Raw genomic sequence first — 25,739 nt, forward strand, 5'->3', positions numbered from 1 at the left:
ATAAACCTCAAATGTAAATGCTTTAAAAGTAACTAAAGAAAATATAGAAGATATTAAGGATCTCCAGGTGGGATTTGAAACCCAGAATCATATAAGAAAGTTACTATATAAAATCTAAATCAATGTTAGAAAACAACACAGCCTGGGAGAAAGTACTTGCAATACAAATAGCAAAAGATATATGATAAGAACTCCAAAAACTTAATTTAAAAAAAAGACAAACCACCAATAGAAAAACAGTGTGAACAGATAATTTGTAAAATAAATATAGTTACCTATTAAATATACAGAAATATACTCAACCTCATTAATGATCCAAGTGTATAAATTTAAGCATTCTAGACTATTAAAAGTATAATTGACTGATAATAAAAAATAACATAAAATGGATGTTGAAAATGGCCACTGTTATTCATCATTGGTTGAACTTTAAATATATATTTTATTGATTTTTTACAGAGAGGAAGAGAGAGGGATAGAGAGTTAGAAACATCAATGAGAGAGAAACATCAATCAGCTGCCTCTTGCACACCCCCTACCGGGGATGTGCCCGCAACCAAGGTACATGCCCTTGACTGGAATCGAACCCGGGACCCTTGAGTCCGCAGGCTGACGCTCTATCCACTGAGCCAAACTGGTTTCGGCCATTGGTTGAACTTTAAATTGGTACAAACTTTCTGGAGGACAATTTAGCAATATCTACAAGAATTCTAAATTCTCACATCTTATGACCACTTCTAGGAATCTCTCCAAATAGCAGCACAAGTTCATAAACATGCGCAATATTTTTTTAGTGGAAAAATAAAAGCTGAAAAACAATCATGGTTCATTTATTCAATAAACTGTCCTGCAGCTGGTAAAAGGAATAATGATAATGAAATAACGCTAATGATGGCTAACACTGTTGAGGTCTCACCGTGTGCTTGGGATTGTGCTGTGCTTTACATGAATTATATCACTTAAAACATATGATAGATCCATTACACCAACTGCAATGAGGTGGAAAATGTATTGTGAATTGAAGTGAAATGTCTGTTGATTTTATTGTGTACTAGAGGCCTGGTGCATGAAATTCGTGCACAGGGTGGGGGGGTCCCCTCAGCCCAGCCTGCACACTCTCCAATCCGGGACCCCTTGGGGGATCAGGCCTAAACCGGCAGTCAGACATCCCTCTCACAATCCGGGACCGCTGGCTCCTAACTGCTCACCTGCCTGCCTGCCTGCCCGATTGCCCCTAATTGCCCCTCCTGCCAGCCTGATCACCCCTAACCACCTTTGCCTGCCGGCCTGATCACCCCTAACTGCTCCCCCTGCTGACCTGGTCACCCCCAACTGCCCCCCCCTGCTGGCCTGGTTGCCCCCAACCGCCCCCCCCTGCTGGCCTGGTTGCCCCATGCAGCCTGCTTGTTCAGTCGTTTGGTCATCCCTCTCTAACCCTCCTGCCAGCTTGGTCGCCCCACACAGCTTGCTGTTCGGTCATTTGTCCAGTTGTTTCGGTCATGACGGCCCCTGGCTTTTTATATATTAGGATAACAAGCATGCTTTCATGTATTGCTTGTATCGTTTTTTAAAAAGACAATGACACATTTAAGAGAAGAGAAGGACAAGTTGTAGAATAACATGCAGTGGATGTGGCAAAGACTGACTATAATTACAAACCCTGTCTTTTCCTCCTGGACACACAGTTAAATGGCATTTCCCAGCCCACCTGCAGGGGGTAGTGGGGCAGGGAGGGCATGTGGCTCATTCTTGCCAATAGACTGTGAGTAGAATTGTGAATCCAGACTAAAGCTGTTCTCAACTCGTTCACACTCAACTCATTCATTTTCTCTCTCCTCTCAAAATGAAGACCACATATACAAAACAGCAGCATCACAAGATGGAAGGAGCCTAGGTCCCTGAGTGACTGAGCAGAGCAACCCCATATACTGCTATGGTAATTCACTGAGATTTAGAATTAGATACTGAAACTGGCATTATTTACTCTAAAGCAATATAAAACTACTTTTAATTTAAAATATAGGATTATAATGACACAGAGAAACTGACATATTTTACTTCATCCTCTATATTATTTGAATTTTCTACAACAATTAAAACATATTTCTACAAGATAAAAGAAAGCTATAACCTCATCTATGATATTAATATAGCCCAAGAAGAACTGACCTGACCTTGATTTTGGAGGAAGCCAGCTCTGGGAAGCAGCTTTTCTCCAAATAAGCATAGATTAGAGAGAACCTTCTAGAGAAGAGAAGGGATACTTGTCTCCTCCCTTGGGGCCCCAAGAAGAGCTGGGTCGCTTTTGGGGAAAGCATGGGACTCAGAGAACCTGGGTTGGAATCCTGCCTGACATTTACCAGTGTGTGGCCTTAGGTGCATTCCATAACCTTTCTGAGCTTCCGTTTTCTCCATCTGTAACCTGGAGATTTAAGTCACCTATCTTATAGAGTTGATGTGAGAGGCATATGATTAAATGCTACCAAATTATAAATTCATCTACTATGCTGCAAAGATGGTAGAAAATATGTCTTTCAATAAATATTCTTTGAGCATTTACTATGGTGGCCAGGCACAGTGCTAGGTGTTGGGAATAGTGCTGACTGTCAGATAATTTAAGGATTAATGGTTGATAGGCAGAAATCATTGTAAATAATTGATCAAACTACTTAGAAGTAAGAAATGAAAAAAATACCGGATGCTTTGGGAGTGTCTAAAAGTATGACCTAAACTTGAAGGATCAGGTCTTGGAGAAGAGCAGACATTTTTATTCATTACTGTATTCCCAGTGCCAAGCTTAGTGTACTATGCCTATAGCAGACACCGAATAAATTCTAGTAGCACTTTCCTGTTTCTCTTCCTGTTCCCCAGATCCTAGCACAATATTGCTCACAGGTTAGTGCTCATCAAGTAAAAATGTGCTTTCCAAGATAAGACCACCTGAGCTTCTGGTTTCCATATCCTGACCCAGTCAGAGCTAGATTGTTGCCATTTACAATAATTCTTCTAGGATGGCTGCCTGCTCTCACTCAGGAAAATATGTAGTGCCAATGCGGACTTGCTTTGGCATCACGTGGCTCCTGCTTACCTGAGATGTAGACCTCATTTTTTAATGTCACGCATGCAAACTCCACCCACTTCTTATTCTCACTCTCCAGCTCATGCTCTGTCATGGGGAGCTTGGCCACCTCCAGGCGGCTGCGCCTCAGGGGGTCCAGGCAGGTTACCTCCGCCACAAACCGTTCATCCTTCGTGCAGCCACCGATGATCATGAACACCTCAGACTGGAACTCATGCATCCTGGGCTTGGTGCGCTCTGATATTATCTGGAAAACCAATGGGAGTACAGGATGACACAGGGTTTCAGAGCTCAGGTTATGGAGCCAGCAGAGCAGGGCCCAGTTCCCAACTCTGCCATTGTGTGACCAGGTAACATCACCTCCCTGGGCCTCAGTTTTATCATCTGTATATTAGAGATTATAGTGGTAACTACCTCACAGGTTTGCTGTGAGGATTCATTGAGATCATATACATAGTGTGTTTGGCCCAGAGCCTGGTATATAATAGGTACTCAATAAAGGTTATCTGTTATTGCTTTTGCTGCCATTTTAAGGACTCCAGGTCTGTTTACCATCAAATGCATTTCTTTTCCCTTCCTACCTGATATGAAGCCTTGAATCCTAGAATTCCATTTTTGGCCACCTTCCACTCCTGCCTTATTTCAATATCTTGATGACATCCCAGACTTTTGTTCACTACCACACTTCTTCTGAAAGAGAGGTCCTGACAGTGGGAGCAGGGTATGGCCAAGCAGGTTGGGGGACTGGGTCTCAACCTCAAGCATATGACCCTTCAGAGCCTTGAACAAGCAAAGAGAGCCACTCCATGGATATTTGAACCCAGCTGAAAGAGCAGACGTCTGGAGTCAAATACACCAGAGTTTGGGTCCACCACCTATGGCCTTGTGACCATGGAGAAGCAACACAATCTCTGTAAATGCCTATAATCATTTCTATGCCATTAGACCTTGGTATAGATCAAGGTGGAAATTTAGGAGGAAGTGAAACAGAGGGACAACTTTTCTGTCCCAAAAGACCTTTCCCAATGAAGGTACCAGCTACCATTTCTAAGTTAAATACAGATTGACATTTGCTTTTAGGGTTTTAAAATGACCCACTGTCCTCACCTTCGTGAACTTGGAGGAGGGACAAGATTAAGAAGGAGAGATAATGATAGGACAAGAAGGGTTACAGTTTGGGAAAGGTTAAAGTTTGAGTTCCCGGAGTAGCCTCCACGCTTACACTACTGTCACCAGGAACAAACCCAAGATCATTCAAGCAGTGAGCAGACAGGGAATTTCAGGAATCAACTAGCAATGAGACCGCAAGCCAGGGATCACAGTGGTGGGTTGGTTCAGTTACCCAGCCTGCAATGGAAATGAGAAAGTGCTTTGAGCTGGATTAGGGGCAATAAAGGCAGCAAAAACCTAGGACACAGTGAAAAGAGAGATTTTAGCCTAAGACAAAGAAAATGTCTGATTGTGGGAGATAGGGCACCATAAACAAACTGAGTGAGAATAAGAACAGTCTTCATTTGTGGGGCATTTACCATGTGCCAGACACTGTGCTAAGCACATCTAATTCATTATCTGATTATATCTCAAAACGATTCTAGCAGCTGGTAGGCATTATTATCTCCGTGTTACAGGTTGGGTCTGAGCTCTAGAGCAGTTAAGTAGCCCAAGGTCTCACTGTAGGTAAATTGTGCAAAGTTAAAGCCAAGATTCTCCTGACTGCAAGCCCAAATTTCTGCCACTGGAGACTTTTCCAGGTATCAGAATTCTCTCTCCTCCTAAATCCAAAGTTTAAGCTCCCACTCCCCACCCCCCACCCCATTTCAAATACAAAAGGCAGAGCAGGTGTTTTATAGCAGCTATTTTGCAGAAGACACAGTAGAAATATTTTATATCAAAAGAATGCCTTCATCACCTGCATTTCAGAGACTAAACAAATGGGAAGCAGAAACAGAAATAGCCAGAATTTTGGAAATACAGTTGATCAAGACTCTGAACTTTAAATGCTTCACTGAATACAGCTGCAGAAACTGACACTTGTCCAAGTGTATGAGGGTTTTGATTCCCAGTGCTGAGCCACCTGCCAGCGGCCCACATACCCAGCACGGGATATGACCCATGTGATTGCCTACACTCCCTCCATCAGTCTACTCACCACCCTTTATTTGCTTACTGTCCTCTATTCTCTGAAAGACAGACATTTAGCAAGGCAGATATTTTTTTGTAGTGCCTGGTGCCATTTCTGGCATATTGTTACTGTTGAGGATTTATTTGTAAAAAAATGAAGTCAAAGCATATTAAAATATATGGGATGCTGTTAAAATAGTACTTGGGGGAAATTTATAGTACTAATGACAATATTATGGGGGAAAGGTCTCAAATCAATGACCTCCAAATCTACCTAAGGAACTAAAAAAAGAAGAGAAAATTAAACCCAAAGGAAGCAGAAGACATGAAATAATCAAGGTTAGATTAGAAATAAGTTAAATAGAAAACATAAAAGCAATAGAGAAAAATAAAATTAAACCAGAAGCTTGTTCTTTGAGAAAACCAATACAATTGACAAACCTCAAGCCAAACTGATTAGAAAAGAAAGAGGAGACACAAATCACCACTATCTGGAATGGGAGATGTGAGTGACATCACTACAGATTCTACAGATAATAAGGGAATATTGTGAACAACATTAAACCAACATATTCAGTAACTTCTATGAAATGGGAAAGTTCTTTGAAAAATACAAACTATTAAAGCTCATTCTAGGAGAAATAGATAACCTGAATAGCCCTACATCTATTAAAGAAATACAATTTATAATTAAAGACCACACACACACACACACACACACACACACACCCTCCTGGTTCTAATAACATCACTGGTAAAACTACCAAACATTTAAAGATATATTTGCAGAGTGAATGAGTGACAATGAATCTGAGGACAACACAGAACTAGAAAGGACACGTGAGGAAAGGAGGAGGCTCCTGGGGGGCTTCACGCAGATCATTCCTAAGCCACTCTTTACTCAGATATCTACCAATGGCCTAATGAAGAAGGCTTGGTAGCCAAACCCAGAAGTATTGTATAGTGGGATATATGTGTGGGTTTCATGTATATAAACTTAACAGTCCCTATGTCATTACTTCCTGACTGCTTATCCACCTCCACTAAACCTAGTATTGTCTTTATACAGTAATGAATAAAATATTTCTTCAATTGTTAAGGAGAATCAGGTAGATTCAAATGATATGCACATTCACCGTTTTGGTCTCCGTTTATTCATTCAACAAACCTTTATCAATCACTTACTATATACCAGGGAATCTCCTAAAGTCTGGAGATGAAAATTCCAATACAGCATACTTTCTACCATAACAAGCTCCCAACCTGGAGATATTTACAGATGAGGAATTCAATGGTTAACATGGAGCAGTCGGTGTTAAAATACTGCAATGCCTCAGGGGATGAGGATGAGAGAAGCCTCTGGAGAAGATGATGAGTGAACCGAATTTTGAAGCAGGAGCAGAAGCTGACTAGAAGAAGAAGAGGGAAAAGGCATCTGAACAGCACCTGCATCGGCTGGAGGCGGAAAAAGCAGGTCCCCTTTGGGGAACTAGAAGCAGTGTCTTGGGGCTGTAGCAGAAGAAAGGGGCTGGAGATGGCACTAGAGAAGCAGGCAGGGGGTGAAGGGGGCAGGGCCGGGCTCTGGGAGCTCGGGCAGGAAGTGTGGGCTTTATCCCGAAAGGGGCGAGGAACCAGTGAAGAGGGTAAGCCTAGGAGAGAAATGATTAGGCTCCAGTTTTAGATCATCCGGCTGATGAATGAACTGGAGAGAGGCCACACTGGAGCAGGAAGGTGCGTTTTGAGGAACTTTCAGAAATTCGGGAAGGAAATAATGAGAGTCTGGACTAAGGGAACATCAGGTTCCCCAGAGTGGGCAGGAAGAAAGCAGCACCCCGTGGAAGGGCGACTGGACAGGGCACACTCTGTCCAGGTATGTGTCACCCCCACTACCCTCCCACCCTTCCTCAGCTGGGAAGAGAAGGGACGTGCCAGGCTTGGTGCTGGGTGATCTCTGTATCTCACCTATTCCTCTCAGAAGCTGCCCATGAGGCATTACCATCCCCACGTTACAGACCAGAGAGCCAGGGCTTCTGGAACGGCCTGACTCAGACTGTCATGGAGCATCTTCTTGCTCTAAGGATCTGCCAGCCGGCCTCCCCTGATCTCTATGAGGCCCGCTAACTCCTTTACTTAGCTGGTTAGCGGCAGCACTTCTCGTCTCACCTCATTGCCAGAAAGGTGGTACATCCTGGCTTCCTGGAGCAGCGGGAAGACCTCCGGGCACTGCCTGATGAGAGGATCTGCCTCCACCGTCTCCACAAAGTACCACGGGTCCAGAAGCGGCAGGCGCACGTACTCCAGGATGTAGGGGAGCAAGCAGAGCCGCTCCGACTGCTTGTGCCTGACCCAGCTCATCACCGTCTCAAACACCTGCGCCTCCTCCGTCACATAAAGGTCATCACTCTTCAAGATGTGATACAGAGTGTCCACAGGAAGTTCAAGGAACTCCTCAGCGTTCAGAATCTGCACAAAGTTTTGGATGATGTAACTTTGAACCTGCTTCTTTAGACTGTCCAAGGAGTGCGTGTCTGCCAGCCTCAGTATCCCAACACAGTTTTCTGGGTTCAAGGCTTCGGTGAGGAAGCTGGCGCAGGCATCCACCATCCGCAGGAACTAAGAGAACAATAAGGGACTAGCTAAATAGATAAGAATACATTCCTATTTTTTTAAATATATTTTATTGATTTTTTACAGAGAGGAAGTGAGAGTTAGAAACATCGATCAGCTGCCTCTTGCACACCCCCTACTGGGGATGTGCCCGCAACCAAGGTACATGCCCTTGACTGGAATCGAACCTGGGACCCTTCAGTCCAAAGGCCCACGCTCTATCCACTGAGACAAACCAGTCAGGGCAAGAATACATTCCTATTTTTGACAGCTCTATAATAGTCATTAAGAAAACATGTTGTAGAAGAATATTAAATGGCGTAGAACATTTTTATAGTGCTCTAAGTTTTAAAATCTGTTCATGGAATCTGATCAAGCCTCTAGTTTTAATCAGCAACTACAGGAAATAGAGTTGAGCCCTGGCCAGTGTGGCTCAGTTGGTTGAGGATCGCCCTGTGCACCTAAAGGTCACTGGTTGGTTCCGGGTTAGGGCACATGCTCGTGTTGCAGTTTTGGTCCTGGTCCCGGTGCGTGCAAGAGGCAACTGCTTAATGTTTCTTTCTCTCTATCTCCTTCTCCCTTCCTCTTTCTCTAAAATCAAGTGGAAGAATATACCGTGTTCATGAATTCAACATCATTAAAATCAGCATCATTAAAATGTTCATACTATCCAAAGCAATACAATCCCTATTAAAATGCCAACAGCATATTTCACAGACCTAGGACAAACTCTCCAAAAATTTACATGGAATTAAAAAAAAAGACCCCGAATAGCTGCAGCAATCCTGAGAAAGAAGAACAATGTTGGAGGGATCACAATACCAGATATCAAGCTATATTACAAAGCCACTGTTCTCAAAACTGCCTGGTACTGGCCTAAGAACACACATATAGACCAATAGAACAGAACAAAGAACCCAGAAATCGACCCAACCCATTATGCTCAATTAATATTTGACAAAGGAGGCAAGAGAATACAATGAGTCAAGACAGTCTCTTCAATAAATGGTGCTGGGAAAATTGGACAGATATATGCAAAAAAATGAAACTAGACCACCAACTTACACCATTCACAAAAATAAACTAAAAATGGATAAAGGACTTAAACGTAAGACAGGAAACCATAAAAATCTTAGAAAATCCATAGGCAGCAAAATATCAGACATATGTCATAGCAATATCTTTACTGATACATCTCCTAGGTTAATGGAAACTAAGGGGAAAATAAACAAATGGGACTACATCAAAATAAAAAGCTTCTGCACAGTGAAAGAAACCATCAACAAAACAATAAGAAAGCCCACTGCATGGGAGAACATATTTGCCAATGTTACATCCAATAAGGGTTTAATCTCCAAAATTGATAAGGAACTCATACAACTTAACAAAAGGAAGATAAACAATCCAATCAAAAAAATGGGCAAAGGACCTAAATAGACACTTTTTGAAAGTGGATATACAGAAGGCCAAGAGGCATATGAAAAAATGCTTAAAGTCATTAATTATCCAAGAGATGCAAATCAAAACAACAATGAGGTACCATCTCACACCTGTCAGAATGGCTAACATCAACAAATCAACAAACAACAAGTGCTGGAGAGGATGTGGAGAAAAAAGGGACCCTCGTGCACTGCTGGTGGGAATGCAGACTGGTGCAGCCACTGTGGAGAACAGTATGGAGTTTCCTCAAAAAATTAAAAATGAAACTCCCATTTGACCCAATAATCCCACTTCTAGGAATATATCCCAAGAAATCAAAACACCAATCAGAAAGGATATATGCAACCCTATGTTCATAGCAGCACAATTTTCAATAGCAAAGATTTGGAAATAGCCTAAATGCCCATCATCAGATGAGTGGATTAAGAAACTATGGTACATCTACACAATGGAATACTACACTGCTGTAAAAAAGAAAGAACTCTTACCATTTACAACAGCATGGATGGACCTGGAGAGCATTATGCTAAGCAAGCTAAGCCAGTCAGAGAAAGATAAATATCACATGGTCTCACTCATTTGTGGAATATATTGAACGACATAAACTGATGAACAAAAATAGATCCAGAGACATAGAAACATTGAACAGACCGCCAAACCTCAGAGGAAAGGCAGGGGAGGGTGGAAGTGGGGAGGGTAAGTAATCAACCAAAGAACTTGTATGCATCCAGATAAGCATAACCAATGGACACAGACACTAAGGAGGCGAGGGCATGTGTTGCGGGGCGCGAGTGGCCAGGGAGAGGTCAATGGGAGAAAAAGGAGCCATATATAATACTTTCAACAATAAAGACTTTAAATTTAAAAAAAAAAAAAAAAAGGAATACTGCCTGGCCGGGGTGGCTCAGTGGTTGAGCATCGACCTATGGACCAGGAGGTTACCATTCGATTCCCAGTAAGGGCTCATGCCTGGGTTGTGGGCTTGATCCTTAGTTGGGGTTGTGCAGGTGACAGCCAATCAGTGATTCTTTCTCTTCATTGATGTTTCTCTCTCTCTCTCTCTCCCTCTCCCTTCCTCTCTGAAATCAATAAAAAATATATTTTTAAAAAAGGAAATACACCCCTGGCCAATTTGGCTCGATGGATGGAGTGTCGGCCTGCGGACTTGGGGGGGGGGGGGGGTGTCCCAAGATCGATTCCGGTCAAGGGCACATGCCCAGGTAGTGGGCTTGGTCCCCAGTGGGGGGTGTGCAGGAGGCAGCCAGTTGATGATTCTCTCTCATCATTGATGTTTCCATCTCTCTCTCCCTCTTCCTTCTTCTCTGAAATCAATAAAAATATTTTTTTTTAAAAAAAAAGGAAATACAGTTGACCCTTGAACAATGCAGGGAGGTGGGGTGCTGACCTCCCACATAAATGAAAATCCATATACAACTAACATACAGGGGAAAGAGGAACATGTCAAATGACACCATGGGAAGATCAGCAAAATCCAGACCGTGGGAAACTCTACAGTTTCTTCATCAAATATATCACAAGGGGAAAGTGGGGAGGGGAGGAAGAGCCTAAGGATGAAAAGAGATCTAAGAAACACATCAAACTTTGGCAAAGTGGGGGCCTTATTTGGACCCTGATTTTAAACAAAATAATCTTAAAAGTCAGAAATTGTGCAGTGACTAATATTTGGTGATATGAAGCAATTATTATAATTTTAAGTGTGATAATGGTATGGCTATGTTTAAAGAAGCATCTTTCCTTTTAGAGATAATTACTGAAATTCTTGCAGATAAAATAAAAAAGCACTTCACAAAAATCACATGTACATTATGATCCTAACTCTGATCAAGAAAAGATGTATAGAATATAGGCCTAGAAAAAAAAGACTGAAAGATAATATTAACGGTTGTCAATCTCTCTGTGTATCAGATATTATGCTGCAGTAACAAATGACCCCCAAATATCAGGGACTTACAACAATACATGTTATTTCTCACTCATATTACATGTCCTTCACTGGGCTCTTCATTCCAAGACCCAGGACTTTGCAAAAGTCCTGAACTAAAGTATGCCAGTCTTGTGACAGGAGAAAAAGGATGGCTCTTAGCACTTTTGCTCAGAGGTGGTGCATGCCACTCATACCCATTCACACTGAGCTGACCAGGGTAAGTCTTGTGGCAAAATTTGTTGTCAAGGAAATAGTAATCCTCCCACAGAAACTGGTTCCATAGCAATGGACAGTGAATGTGTTATATAAATAATATAAGGCACCCTACTTGCTAATAAGACTATGATAATTTTTAAATTTTGTTTATTTATATACTTTTTATTTTATTTTATTAATCCTCACCCAAAGAGTGAGGATAATTTTTCCATTGATTTTTAGAGTGGAAGGGGGCGGGGGGGAGAGAGGGAGAGAGAGAGAGAGAGAGAGAGAGAGAGAGACATCAATTGGTTGCCTCCCACACTCACCCCGACTCGGGGCAGGGATTGAACCTGCAACCCAGGTACATGCCCTTAATTAGGAATTGAACCCTCAACTCTCTGGTGTGCAGGCCAGCACTCTAACCACTAAGCAATGCTGGCCAGGGCTATTTATGTACTTTTGAAATCTTCCAACATGAATAAGTAACACCATTGCAATGAAAATTAATTTGTAAAATTGATTGGCTTTTGTGTCTTATTTTTCAATTATCATCATCCTCATAATATGAGCCCCATGTGTATATATAGCCTTTTACAGCTTACAGAGCACTGTCATATGCGTTGTTATTTTAATATTCATTTTACAAATGAGATGTCTCAAATGCATCAGTTCATTCCTATTCATTGCTCTCTGTAGCTTACTTTGAACAAGTCCAATCTCCTACCTCCCTCCTGTCCACTGACCCCTTATAAGGTCAAGTTCTCAATGTTCTTGAGTTGATCAAGTAGCAGAAGATTGGAAAAAGGGAGGCACCCAGGGAGGGCTGGTCTGAAGATAGGTGAGAGTATAGACGGGCAGGCCTGCTGAGAAGACAGCTCTAGTGGCAGGACCTGGGGGTGGCAGGGTTGTGGGCCAGAAGGGTGGGGGTGGGCACAGGACTTAGAGTGGACCATGTTGACTTAGGTTTTGCCCTTCACGCCAGAGCAATCTAAGGATACACATCCCTGGTTGTTTGGATCATTTCCAATTACAAAATATTATCTTTCCACATCACATCACACTTTCCAATTGTCAGTTTAGAAAGCACTGACTGAGGGTCAATGCAACGTTGAAGAAGGCCTGAATTCTGCTTCAAACCACCCTGTCTGCTGGTCCCAACCACCTGCAGATCTGCTCCTCGCATGAGCAACTGTGGAAACGGTTGAGACTGAGAATTCTAACACCTGTTCAGTTGTTCGCAGATTTTCAGTTCAAAGAGTAAAAATACACAACTGAGACCAAGCCTCACTGAGCCCTCAGAACATGTAACCAGAGCGCTTTGTGGCCCTGCCCACAGAGACGTCGCTGGGGGCTGAAAGGGAACTCACTTATGTGGTAGCCTCCAGAGCAAGACAGCAGGTACGCCATGCCAGAGTTTGCGTGAGAAGAAGATGATGTGAAAACCAAATCGATTTTCTAAATATGTAGACTGTCTCTGAGAGGCCACCTAAGAACCTGGTAACAGCGATTGCCTCTGGGGAGGGGACCTAGTGGCTGGGTTCAGGGTAAAGAGGAAGAATTACTTTTCACTGTTTACCTTTCTGTACCCCCTTAAATTATGTGCCATGAGGAGGAATTCGCTATTTAAAATAAAGTAACTTTCTCATGAATAGAGGAAACACTACAAGGGAACACATCAAAATGCTAACCGTGGTTACTGCAAATGCAGCTTTGGGAAGTTACCAATTTGTTTTTTAGACTTTTCTGTATAGACCAAGTTTTCTACATTGAGCATGAAGTTGCTTTTAAAATCAGAAATAAATACTGTCTTGCAATCTCAAGTACACATTGAGATAATAAAAATCTAAAAAAAAACCACCACACAACAAAAAACATAAAGAGAACCTACAATGTGCCAACCCCTTTATAGTAACTAGATCATTCCCCCTCACAACAACACTATAAAGTAGATAGTTATTACCATTCCTGTTTTATAGATGAGGAAAACAGACTCAGAGAAGTTAAGTCATTTCCTGAGAGATTTATAAATAATAACAAGTAGAGCTAAAATTTGGAACTGTCTTACCTGGTTCCAGAAATGCATGTTTTTACATTATTTCAAGCTGCCTCCAGTCAACTAATGTGTGCACAGGACGGCAGCTTTGCAGATGCCAAACATCATCAATTTGCACGCCTCTCCGGAGAGCTAAGCTGATCTAATCTGCCCAGATTCGGGAAGGGCTGGCCAACAAGATGCCAATTCCTGCCCCTGCCTGATGACTATTGATGAGCAAAGAAGGAAACCAGGAAGGAGAATCGAATCAAGTACCAAAGTTCACATTTGTAAGAAGCTTTGATCTAAGTGTGTCTCCCCCCACTCAGAACCATGCATGCATCATTCATCCACATGTCCATTTCCCAAATGTGTACTGAGCATCTACGTGCTAGGCTCTCAGCTAGTGCTGGGGGTACAGCGGTGAGCGGAAAGAGACACCAGTGCTCACCGAAACTGTCAAACCAGTGGGAGACGTGAGCAGTGATCAAATAATCACACAGGTGCAAAGTTACTGCTGTGATATATGTCCAGTGATCCCACTGCCTGAAATTGAAGCAAGTCCTACTTCTACCTCTCCAGCCGTACACACTCTAAGCTGTCAACCAGGCTCTCCCTGCTGGAACCCCTCCACACTCAGACCTGTCTACTCACTTCTCCAAACATCCCTAAGCTTACCTATCCCAGTGCCTTTGCCATTCGTTTGGCCCCAACCAGCTTCTCCCTCATCACTAGTTGCTAAAATCCTGTTCTCCTCAACTGGGCAAGTTTGATTCCAGGGTCCCACACACACACACACAAAAAGGACTCAGAATAGCTTCCCCCTTAAAAGGAGGGAACCTTTAAGATTACCTCAAGAAGGAGGAAGAAGTGAGTAGCATAACCATCACCTTATCTACACAGAGTGTTTTCTTCATTCAGGGTTAAATCCAGGACCAGTGGGTGGGCTCCAGCGAGTCTCTGAACCCCTCACAAACATTTGTTTGCACATGTGCCATTTTCCTGGGAACTGAGTTTGCAAGAGACACTGTGAGTTGCTCTCTAGTATCCATCCACCTGAGCACAAAGTCGACACGAGGGAGAGCCAGGCTGAGAGAGGACCAGAGAGTCTTACACAGACTGTGCTTGAAGCCTTCCCTGCCTCTGGACATTTTTAATGCTGGATCAATACTTGTTTAAGAAGAAAGAAGGAGAATAGAAGGAAAGGAAAGTGGGGGCAGGCGGGAGTAAGGAGAAATCCCACCTATTCATGAAGTTCCTTCTCAGAAGCCACTCTTCCTTCATCGTTTCTCCCAACCTGGAGTCAATTCCTCCCTCCTCTGTGCCTCACTGGGCACTCACATACCCTTTTGTGGAGCACCAATTACGTTTCTGCCTGTACTGTGGTCAAGCATCTCAAGGGAAGGTACTAGGCTATACTTATGTTTTTACTTCCACCATCATCTAGCACAAACTCTGACAAAAGAAGGGAAAGGATGGAAGGAGAGAGAGAGAGAGAGAGAGAGAGAGAGAGAGAGAGAGAGAGAGAGAGAGAGAGAGAGAGAATATTTTGCAGGTGCCTAATATGTACAAACATCTGTGGTAGAGACTTTCCCACCCATTATTTTACTTAATGAATAAATTGTATTTCTTACCTAATATATTTTAGCAAGTAATAATGAGATAGATATTAGTATCACCATTTGTACAGAGACTGAAATAGAGGATTCAGAGTTAAGTGTGTTGCCCAAGTTCACACAGCTGGTGGGTGGTAGAGATGATACTGAGATCAGCTAGCTAACTTCACACGGGGCATTACACTGCCTGTGACTGTTGCATTGTTGAACTAACACAATTCCAGGAGAGTCTGAAGAGGCCTTATGAGGACAAGGATGAGTGGGGATCTCCAAGTTGCCTACACCCCCCCCCCAAATATGACTCCATAAGCACTTTTAAATGTTCGGGGTGTAAGGCAGCATCATGTGATCCTAACCAATGGCTGGGAAGCTGCTGATGCACAGGGCAGTCAAGGGGACAAGAAATTGGTTTGTTTAAAAAAATAATTTTTTTTCTTCTTCATATTCAAGATTGTTTAAGACTTTAGGGCATATTTTCTGTCTCAGCCTGTCCCAGTGGCACATGAACTTGTTTATTAAAGCTGAGCAATGACAGCTAATGGCAACAGACAACCAACTTCCTGTTTGGGGAACATGTGAGCATAAGGTTACAGCCAGGCACCTGACCCTCAAACAAGGAGACTAAAAATACAATCAAAGAAAACCACTTGAGACATGGCTGCAGTTCCCATGAGAAGTGTCTGCCTCAAAGAGAATGCACCCCTGCCCTCTTCACCACCCCTCCTCTGCTTCCCTTCATGCTCTCCACAACGGGGATCCTCAGGGTTCAGCAATGGAATTCCACATCTCCCCAGAGGTTCCTTCACATCCACTCCCGAATAACTGAAGACCTCTTCTGGTCCAAAGGATGTGTAAAGACATTGATATTCTTACCCTTACGCCCCAACAAATCAGTGTATGTGAAGACTTTATAAGCTGAATTTTAATAAAATTCAAATGTACTTGAAAGTGTTTCTGAATTCATTGTAAAATTTTTGTCACCATTTTTCTTCTCAGACAACAGATAACTAAAAGTAAAGCTACTCTCCTGTCAGTTCTGTGTTGGTGTTAAAGAGGGATCTTCATATTTAAAAATTATAAATCACCACGTATCCTGTCTTCCATCCTTTATCCTTGCCTCTCCCTCTCTCTCAGGTGGTGCACCCACCTCAGTCTCTGTCAGAATGTGCTCCCCAACACCATAGATGCCCTCTGCTCCCTTAAGACTTTCAATCCTTGGTCTAGACTTGGCTGAGAGGTCTGTGGTTCCTGGAAGCCGTATAGGGTAGGTAGGAAAGGCAGAAGCTAAGACTTGCAAATGGTCCACTCACTAAGGTGGGGCTGGTGCCAAGGGACTGAGGCAACTACAGAGGTGACTTGACCCAGAATAGGAATCAGAGAAAAAGAAAAGGGGGCAGTGCCCAAGGTTGTAGCAACATGGATTTTCATTACAACTAAAACTCCCCCATCCCACTTTCTGAATTCCACAACCAATGGGCAGCAACCAGGCATCCTAGGCTTACTTACCTGGGACGGATGGTAGGGTAGACAACAGAAGACAACTTCAACTTTGAGTTTCTAATACACTTTCAGAACTTATACTATAAAAATAGTTTGAAACATCAATTAGGGGTAACATCTGGGCCCTTTGAGTTTCAAAAGCCAGAATCCTAAGTTATAAAGTTTATGCCAAAACAGTAGAAGTAGAAGTGTGGAAGATAATGTAAGTCAGCTTTTCCCACATGGGAGGAGTTAACAATTCCCAGACCCGGATGAGAGGGGAGAAAGAGTCTAGTAACAGAGTGAGAAACAGGTGTGGGTCCCTGACATGATGTCCTGTCTCCCAACTCAGGCCAAAATTCCAGAGTTAGGGGGATACTGAAAGCCCCCTAAAGGTTGTGGATCTTAGGATAAAAGAATGTACATCTCCACTGCTGAGATGAAATCAGAAATGCAGCAGTACCACATAGCTGCAGCAGAAGAGAAACTGGAGTGAGCTGTTTCTAGACGAAGGAGGCCTATGGCAGTCGCTCCAGATTAGCACAGGAGAGTAGATGGAAGTTCCTTGGGTGTCCCTGAGAGGGGCTCAGAAGTAGCTGAGAGGACTGGCAGACCCAGAGAAGCCTTACAAAAGGACAAAGAGAATACCAAGTGATCAATAGGACTGATGGCCAGAACCAGGTGGGACTAAGGACTTTCCGTTGATGCCAATGGGGAAGGGGTCAATGACCAGAGACTGATGGGAACCCAGATACTCCAGCATGGACCAATAATAGAAATGACCATGGTAAGCCTGGTCCAAATGCCTCTTTCTATGCTGTCCTGGCACTATGTAAATGCCCCCGGAAATATAGAAGCGACCCGAATCCTGAACTGATTGAGTTTTCCAGAAGCGAGATGTCATTAAATTAACTACAATTTCTGCTACTGGTACAAGGGGAAGCTCAGGATAAAGATTAAATTTCAATGTTAGAAAAATAATAGGTTAAATCACACATTTTTTTTTGCATACCTGAGCTTTGTAGCCTAAGAGTTGGACCCTCTGTACTAATTAGAACTCAAGAACAATATGAAATTCGAAAACAGGCTAAGCTCATCCATGGTGACAGAGGCTAGAGCAGTAGCTCCCCTTGGGGAGTCCTGCTTGGGGGAAGGAACAAGAAAGCAATCTGGGAGGCCAGAATGTTCTAGATCGGGGTGGGGGGTGGGGTGGTTACATGATTGTACACACATGTAAAAAAGTCATCAAACTGTACACTCAGATGTCTGTATTTTATTTAATGTAAGTTATACCTAAAAATAAAAAGAAGCAAACATTGAGATCAAACACAGAAATGTAAAGTTAACAGAGACATTGTGGGCAGCAGTAGGCTCACTGTGGGGACACCTGGTCATCCCAAGTGTCCAAGGTTCCCCAGAGGGAATCGGGCCTGACGGGTAGCAGCTGTGCCAGTCGTGCCTCCTGACACACTCCCATCGAGCACCACTGGTTCCCATTGGGCAGCCCTCTCTGAAGGCCCCACTGCTTTCAGGATCATGGCTTGTCTCAGGCCTCGCCCTGAGGGGTGGTTTGCATAATGGAGAACACACAGGCTATCCACATCAGCAGACAGGAGTTCACTCAAGCTCTTATCTCACTGGCCGTGAAACCTGGAGCATTTACTTAATATTGCTGAATCTTATTTCCCTCCTCCATAGATTTGAGGTAAAAATACTTACCTCGGGTTAAATAAGATAGTATAGGCAAAATAGTTGTCACATAATGAATGCTCTAAAAAGGGCAACTGTCTACCCAGGACCACCATTTGTCCACCAGCCAGAACTGAAATATCATTGCTGACATGTACACATAAGGAACTGTTTGACATTGAAATTGGGACTCAAAAGAACTGTTGGCCCAGAAAGAAACTCACTACAGACTGATTCATTTGCCTCTCAGCATAACCATTATGGCTTGTCTCATTTTCGGTTCTTATAAGTGTATTTCTTGTATCTCATGATCTCACGCATCTAGGGGAAATAATGAACAACATAAACTGATGAACAAAAACAGACCCGGAGACAGGGAAGCATCAATCAGACTGTCAAACCTCAGAGGGAAGGTAGGGGAGGGTGGGGGGAAGGAGGAGAGATCAACCAAAGGACTTGTATGCATGCATATAAGCATAACCAGTGGTCACGGACAACAGGGGGGTGGGGGCATACGTGGGGAGAGGTTTGGGATGGGAATGGGGGGATGAGGACAATTATGTGATACCATAATCAATAAAGTAATTTAAAAAAATAAAAAGGGCAACTGTCACTGCTATGTGGACTGAAGAGATTAACCCTGATTGCTCAACACTTACAGTAGCCACATGGCAACAACATTGGTTGACAAAATGTGTGTGGGAGAGGGTGTATCATATAGGCAACAGGGTGATTCTATCTTGATGATGGCTAGGAAATAGTTGGGCTGGTTTCTTGCCTAAATTAACTGGCTATTCCAATGTTAATAAATCTAGGTGTCCCTGTCAATGACAAGAGAAGTTCATCTGTATCTTACAGTAATGGGACCTACTTTTTGCTAGGTGCTTGGCACTTAGTTGGTACTTAAAAATGAAGCAATTATTAGTATTAGCCTGTGGACTACTTCCTTCTCTACTCACCCATGACATTTCCAAGAGCCAGGACTGGCTTCTTAGTGTCCTCTTAAAGGAGGCAACGTAATTTTTGTTGGGGTCTTGATTAGTTTCTGAGGTCGTCTTCAGCTAGTAATGAATAAGAGCAACACATGTATACATTGACTCAACAGATATTTATGTACTGTATTCTCGGTATCGAGGAAGTCAAGAAGCCAACACAAGCCATCGGCCACTGACCACATGGCTTCCTCATCCATATAGGTTTCACCATCATTCATCCTGTCATCAGCAAAAGAAATATGAAAATAAGCAACGCCAGGACCTTCACCAAAGTCTCCACAAACTGCTACCATGATGAAAATTGTGTCCCCACTTCAGAGGGCGTTGTGGAGGCACTGCATGGGGCTTCTCAGGCCCAGGCCATGTGTCCAGGCTCCCACTCCAGCATCCCTCTTTCTTTTCTTATGGCCCTTGGGACTCAGCCTGATCTCCTTTTTCCTTCTAAGCTCCTTCTTCCTACCAGCTGCTCTGTATCTTAGGGATCCTTCTACCCAAGACTAAATGTAAGCTGAGTATGGTCTCCCTGACATCACATCTTCTTGCTGCCCTGCAAATAAGCTCAAATGCCCTTATTATTTAATGAGTGTTTTTATAATATTTTTAACTGATTTTAGAGAGAGGAAGGCAGGCAGAGAGAGAGAAACATCGTTGTGAGAGAGAAACATGGATCGGCTGCCTCCCACATGTGCCCCAACCAGGCATCAAGCCCGAAACCCTGGTAAGTGCCCTAACCTGGAATTGAACCCACAGCCCTTTGGCGTATGGGACAGACATTCCAACCAACTGAGCTACACCAGCCAGGGCTCTTTTTTTTTTTTTTTTTTTACGAGTTTTTAATAGTAAACTTGGCAAAATTCCCCAAGATTGAAAATGTTTTTACCAAGTTCTGATAGTCATTGTCCCAGGTCTATAGTTTCTGACTACCTTGCTTATTTGGGACTCATAAGCCTGAAGGTCCAGTTAAGGCAAGGAGGCCCTTTGCCTCTCTGAAGCCTTGTTGGGTGACGTTTATCTCACAATTCCCGCCTCAAGTGTGAACAGGGCACTTTCCCTTTAGGGCTTCTCTTACTTTTACCTTTCCAAAAGCTACTTAGATAAAATCCATTTCTCCCCATAGTTGGCCAATACATTATGGTCAGATTACTGAAAAATTCCTCTAGTGGGCAGATCATTCAGTACCTGCCACACTCAAAGATTCCTCCTAAAAGAAAGATACTGTCCCACCCCTGCCATAGCTGATTGGACCAATGGGTCCCTGACCCAAGGACCATCAGTCTGTTAACAGGCCAGCAACTCATGAAGTTGTCTCGTATGAAAAGCTCTTTTCAAACAGCAAAAGTGGTGATCGTCTGGGTCAACAGACCTCTCTTTATGGATGGGAGAGAAGCAATCAATGCGTAAGAGAAAGAGGCCTGAAAAGAGAAGCAGAAAATGAGGGAGAGGCTGAGTCACATCAAAGGTACAAAAGTTAAGAAACCTTTACTACTGGATGGGTGGAGAACACTAGGATAATTGGACTCCCACTGATTTCAGCTTTGGTGGATGTTCTAAAATGACAAGATAAAATGCCAACTCTAACACACTTTCTCTATCTGTAATTCTGAGTTACTGAAACTACAGCACAGTCCAGTTCATTGTACTATTCATGTATCATATGAATGTGATAAAATAAAACTTTAAATAATGGTTTCTTATCACCCTAATTCAGGAAGAAAAAAAATATCTAGGAATGGCTTAGGGAAATGTTTCCATAGTTCAGTGTCAGCTTATTTTATCCAAGGCAAAAAAACTGTCCAAAGTAAGGTAAAAATTAACTCACAAATGATGGGAATAAACCTCTATTTAATATCTATTACATATCAGGTACTTTACAAATATCACCTCATTTAATTCTCATAATAAGTCTCCCTGATAAGGCAACTATTCTTATCATCCTAATTTTACAAATGAGAAAAAGAGGCTTAAAAAATCTAAGTAACTTGTCTACAGCCACACAGCAAATAAGTGACTAAATAGGAATTTAAACCCAGGTTCTTATCACTGAAACCCATGTTCTTTCCACTCTACCACTCTGTTTTATAAGAAACCATTACAGGTAATAGCATATTTCATGTCTAAAGAGACCCCAGCAACATTACACAGCCATTGCAAAAACAGGCAGCTCTACACCTACTGACTTGTAACAATCTCCAAAATATACTGTGACACACAAAAAAAAAAAAGAAAGAAAGAAAGAAAGAAAAAACCAAGATGCAAAACCAAGTATATAGTCTGCTAACATTTGTATTTCAAAAATGGAGGCCATGAGTGAGAGTGATCCGCACATATACGCTGGTATGTGCGTGGAATAAAAAGGACAGTGAGACTGCAAACAGCGAAGAAATGTTTCACTGTCTCCCCTTTTGTGTTTCTGAATTTGGAACAGAGATGTGTTTTATCCATCCAAAAATTAATAAATTTTTAAAACCACAAAGTGATTTCAACAACCTAGGAACTTCTATCCCTTATGGTATCTTCAAGTATGAAAATATTCCCAGTTTTCTATGGCTGAGACTTCAAAGCAAAGTCTAGAAGCAAGAGAAATCAGAAAATGGGTTAACTAGATATCTAGAAGCCCACAGCATTCTTCTTGTATTTTTCATAAAAATTAACACTTACAGGAAAATGAATAAAATGGCCGCAGAGAGAAATTTATCATTTTTTTGCCTGAAAAGTGAACAAGATTTGGAAAGATCTGAGTGAAGGATTACCAGAAAAGGGGAATCAACAATAATCAGAGCTTGCTCTATCTCTCATTTGTCTCTGTCCTCCTCTCCCACCTTGCTCATTAAATCTAAACTCTCCACTGAAGCTCACCACTTGGGAGAAAATGAAAAGAAAAGGAAGAAGACAAAGAAGAAAAAACAACTTAATACCAAAATAATTTCCAGATATATAAAAGATTTAAATATCAAAGGTGTAAATGAAACAAAACTAAATGAAATTATAAGTGATTAAGTATATAATCATGCAACGGGGAAGATCTTTTTAAACATGCACACCAATGGCACAAATCATCAAGTAAATGATCAATAGATTCAACTCAACACCAGTTTTAAACTTTTCTACATAAAAAGCTATAACTAAAATTATGAGTTAAATGACCAATGGAAAATATTTGCAATGTCATTATGAAAGATTACAGTGTTTACTACCTAAAGAGTTCTCATAGCCTCTTGAAAAACTATCCAAAACTGAAAGGAGAACAAGAAACAGAAGCATAAACTCCATCCTCAATGAAACCAGGAGACACAGTAACCCCAAACCACAGACTATGAAGACTGGTGAGTGACTTTGCTGAGAGGACCGATAGAGGAACCAATTTGTCCCTCAGAACCCAAAAAAGCAGGAATATTAAAGTCCCAAGGAGCCAGAAAGGGTAGGTGGGGGCTGATAAAATGGTGTCAGTTTAAGAAGTTAAGCCTCCTGGTTTTTCTCCTCACCTAACAACTCCCACTCTCACTCCCCCTGGACAAGAAGACTTATCCTCAGGAGAAACCACATCAGAGAGGTTCTAGACTCAGGAATACTAGAAACATGACTTAACACAAGGAGGTTAAGTAAAGATTTGCACATACAGCCACACTTACACACCCAGTCAAGAACACATGTAGCTATCGTATATCCCCTAGGCTGGAGAATGAAGAACCTTATCTGGGGAAAATGAACAATCCTAGGAACAGTCCAACAGATATCGACATTTAGGGATCTCCAATGTAAAAACCTGGCAGGTCACCTGATAACCCTGGTAAAACTCTTTAGTCTACTAGCCTCCCATCCTGCTTCATGTGCACGAAGCTTCAAACCAGCATGTTAAGGCTTCAGTCTTAAAGATGAACAGCCAAGGATCAAATCATCAAAAGGATATTTGAAGAAACCCTCTCTAGTGGTTGAATGGTGTCCCCCCGCCAAAAAAAAAAAAAAAAAAAAAAAAGATGTGTGCATGTCATAATCCCCAAAACCTATAAATATTTCCTTATATGACAAAATAGTATGATTAAGTTGAAGAACTTAGGAGGAGCTTATCTGGTGGCTTCTAAATGCAATCACGTGTATCTTTATAAAATACAGACACACAAAAGAGAAGACACACAGGAGAGGAGAAGGCAATGGGACCATGAATGCAGAGATTAGAGTGGTGTGGCCACAATGAAGGGATGCCAGCAGCCAGCAGAAACTGGAAGAGGCAAAGAACAGATTTTTCCCCTAGAGACTCCAAAAGGAGTATAGCCCTGCTGACCCTTTGATTTTGAACGTCTGGCCTCCAGAACTGTGAGAGAATAAATTTCTATTGTTTCAAGACACCCAGTTTGTGGTAATTTGTTATGGTAGCAACATAACAGAAAATTGATATGCCCTCTAAGATAAAAGTTGGAGACCTAAGCAAGCAAGCTGCCATAGTGTCTCAAAATAGGAGGGGTTTGTAGGTAATTTTACATTCCTTTTGTTTGTATGCATTTCTGATTTTTCTGAAACGAGTTTTAATGTTATTGCAATTTAAAATTATTAAAAACTGCATTTGAGAAAAATAAAATCTATCTCCTTAGCCTATCATCATACAGGAACTCCCTTCAACCAGTGGGAAAACAGGGGACGTGGTTACTAGCCCCAACTTTGTCACTCAAGGCACATAGTAAGTGCTCAAAAAATTTGTATTCATTGAGCATCTATTTTGGTGTCAGATGCTATACTTGAAGCCATGACTGCTATTACTGTTATTATTGTCAGTGTTACCTGTCCATCTTTAGATGTCAGCAATCCTCTCTGGCCCTAGGAAAGGAGATTAGCATGAAGATGGCAATGGCAGCTGTGGCTGGATTGAATAATGGTGAATGGGGTGATTCTGCTCAAGGTTATTGGCCATTTGGGGGCAGGTGCTGCAGAGGGGGAGTGTGTTACCTTTTAATAGAAGGCTCAGAAAGAAACATAAAAGCTGTACTAGATAGAGGCCTCTTCCTGACATGGGGAGAACTTCCCCCCAAGTCAGATTTTTGGAGTGTTGGGTGGAGGCGATGAGGTGAGGGTGCTGAGCGTCAAGTTGCTGAACTCCTCCTCCACAAAACGAGGGGTGTTTTCCTAACAATCAGAAGCCTGAGTGTGTAAGCAGGTAAGGACAGAGAGCAGGTGAGGGACTGGGGGTGTGGGTAGTAACTAACTTGGAGATACCACCAGGAAAGGTGTGACCAGCCTTGTTGGAAGTATTTTTCTCTGTATCTTTAAAGTTCCCTGAGGTAAATGAGACAATAAAATTGGCCGCACTGCAATAAACCATTCCTCAGAATTCATCAGTGCTGTCTTATGGCTGATTTTGCTCCCTCTTTTCCTTCTTTCTTCCTTGCTGGTTTCATAAACACTGCACAGTTCCCAGCCTCAGCCAAGATAATCCCACTGCCCATGGTCTTGACCCTGGACTCCTCATTCCTTCCCTTCCCAGACTTGGTTTTCTGTTCACCTCAATTGCTGACCTAGTGATGATCCAAGAGGGTGTCACTACCTAAAGTCCCAAACCATGGACAAGGTCTGACCTGGCCTGTCCCTGGATTTATCATAAAAATCATCTTCAACCCTAGCCGGTTTGGCTCAGTGGATAGAGCGTCGACCTGCGGGCCAAAGGATCCTGGGTTTGATTCCAGTCAAGAGCATGTACCATGGTTGTAGGCTCCTCCCCTGCCCAGGCCCTGGGTGCAGGAGGCAACCAATCAATGTGTTTCTCTCACATCAATGTTTCTCTCTGTCTTTCCCTCTCTCTTCCATTCTCTCTAAAAATCAATGGAAAAATATCCTTGGGTGAGGATTAAAAAAAAGAAAAAAAATCATCTTCAGTGAGATGAACTCTGTTGTAACCCAATGGAACCAAGTTCAAAGTGTAATCTTAGACTTAGGCAAAGTTGGTTACCTGGAGATAGGAACCCTGTGATAATTGTGGATACAATTGACATCATCTATAGGTCTAATTATTCTATGAATTAAATATAGTTATTATAATTGGATTGAAACAAACATAGCCAAATGCCAACAATGAAACTTAATTCTGAGGGTTCTCTATCTCACCTTCTTTTATAGCCCTCAGGAGAGGTGCTCTTCTTTCACACCCACACAAAGTGCCGACCAGTCAAGGTTCTGCTTTCCCCAGAATCTACACACTCCTCCTCAAGAGGCTGCATGGTGTGGTGGCAAGCATGTGGCCTATGGACTCAGAGAGCCCAGGGCTCAAATCCCAGCCTTGTCGCTTATCCGCAATTTGCCTTGCTTTCCCCACACAAAAAGTTGTGCTAAGGCTTAGAAGTTAAGTATATGAACTGGTGACTTCAGGCCCTGGCTCCTACTGGGCTTCTGTAAATTATAGTCATTGATCCTGGAGTCAGGAACCAAGTGTAGGTATTAGGCACCAAGCTCCCCTGGTTTCATCACATTGAGGAGTCACTGCCTCATCTCACCAAAGAAGCATCTTCTGACTTTCAAGTAAGCACAGGCCCAGCTAATTATGTGTGTGTGTCCC

The 25,739-nt window shown here is 42.5% G+C and overlaps 1 protein-coding gene across 2 annotated transcripts in view; it reads right to left on the reverse strand.

The window, feature by feature from the left end:
* The window catches only part of KLHL6 (kelch like family member 6), a gene marked incomplete at its 5' end in the record, with an annotated part of 53,764 nt that overhangs the window by 9,749 nt on the left and 18,276 nt on the right, over positions 1–25,739 (reverse strand). Inside the window, 3 exons of one of the 2 annotated variants that reach the window (XM_079766874.1) lie at positions 3,089–3,326; positions 7,364–7,813; positions 19,166–19,262. In XM_079766874.1, the coding sequence (XP_079623000.1) occupies positions 3,089–3,326; positions 7,364–7,813; positions 19,166–19,174 (697 nt within the window). Of the gene's footprint in view, positions 1–3,088; positions 3,327–7,363; positions 7,814–19,165; positions 19,263–25,739 lie in introns of those variants that run through there. The other variant, XM_079766873.1, reaches the window with a different exon arrangement.

The sequence above is a fragment of the Cnephaeus nilssonii genome (genome assembly GCF_951640355.1).
Source record: "Cnephaeus nilssonii genome assembly, chromosome: 3".
NCBI lineage: Eukaryota > Metazoa > Chordata > Mammalia > Chiroptera > Vespertilionidae > Cnephaeus > Cnephaeus nilssonii.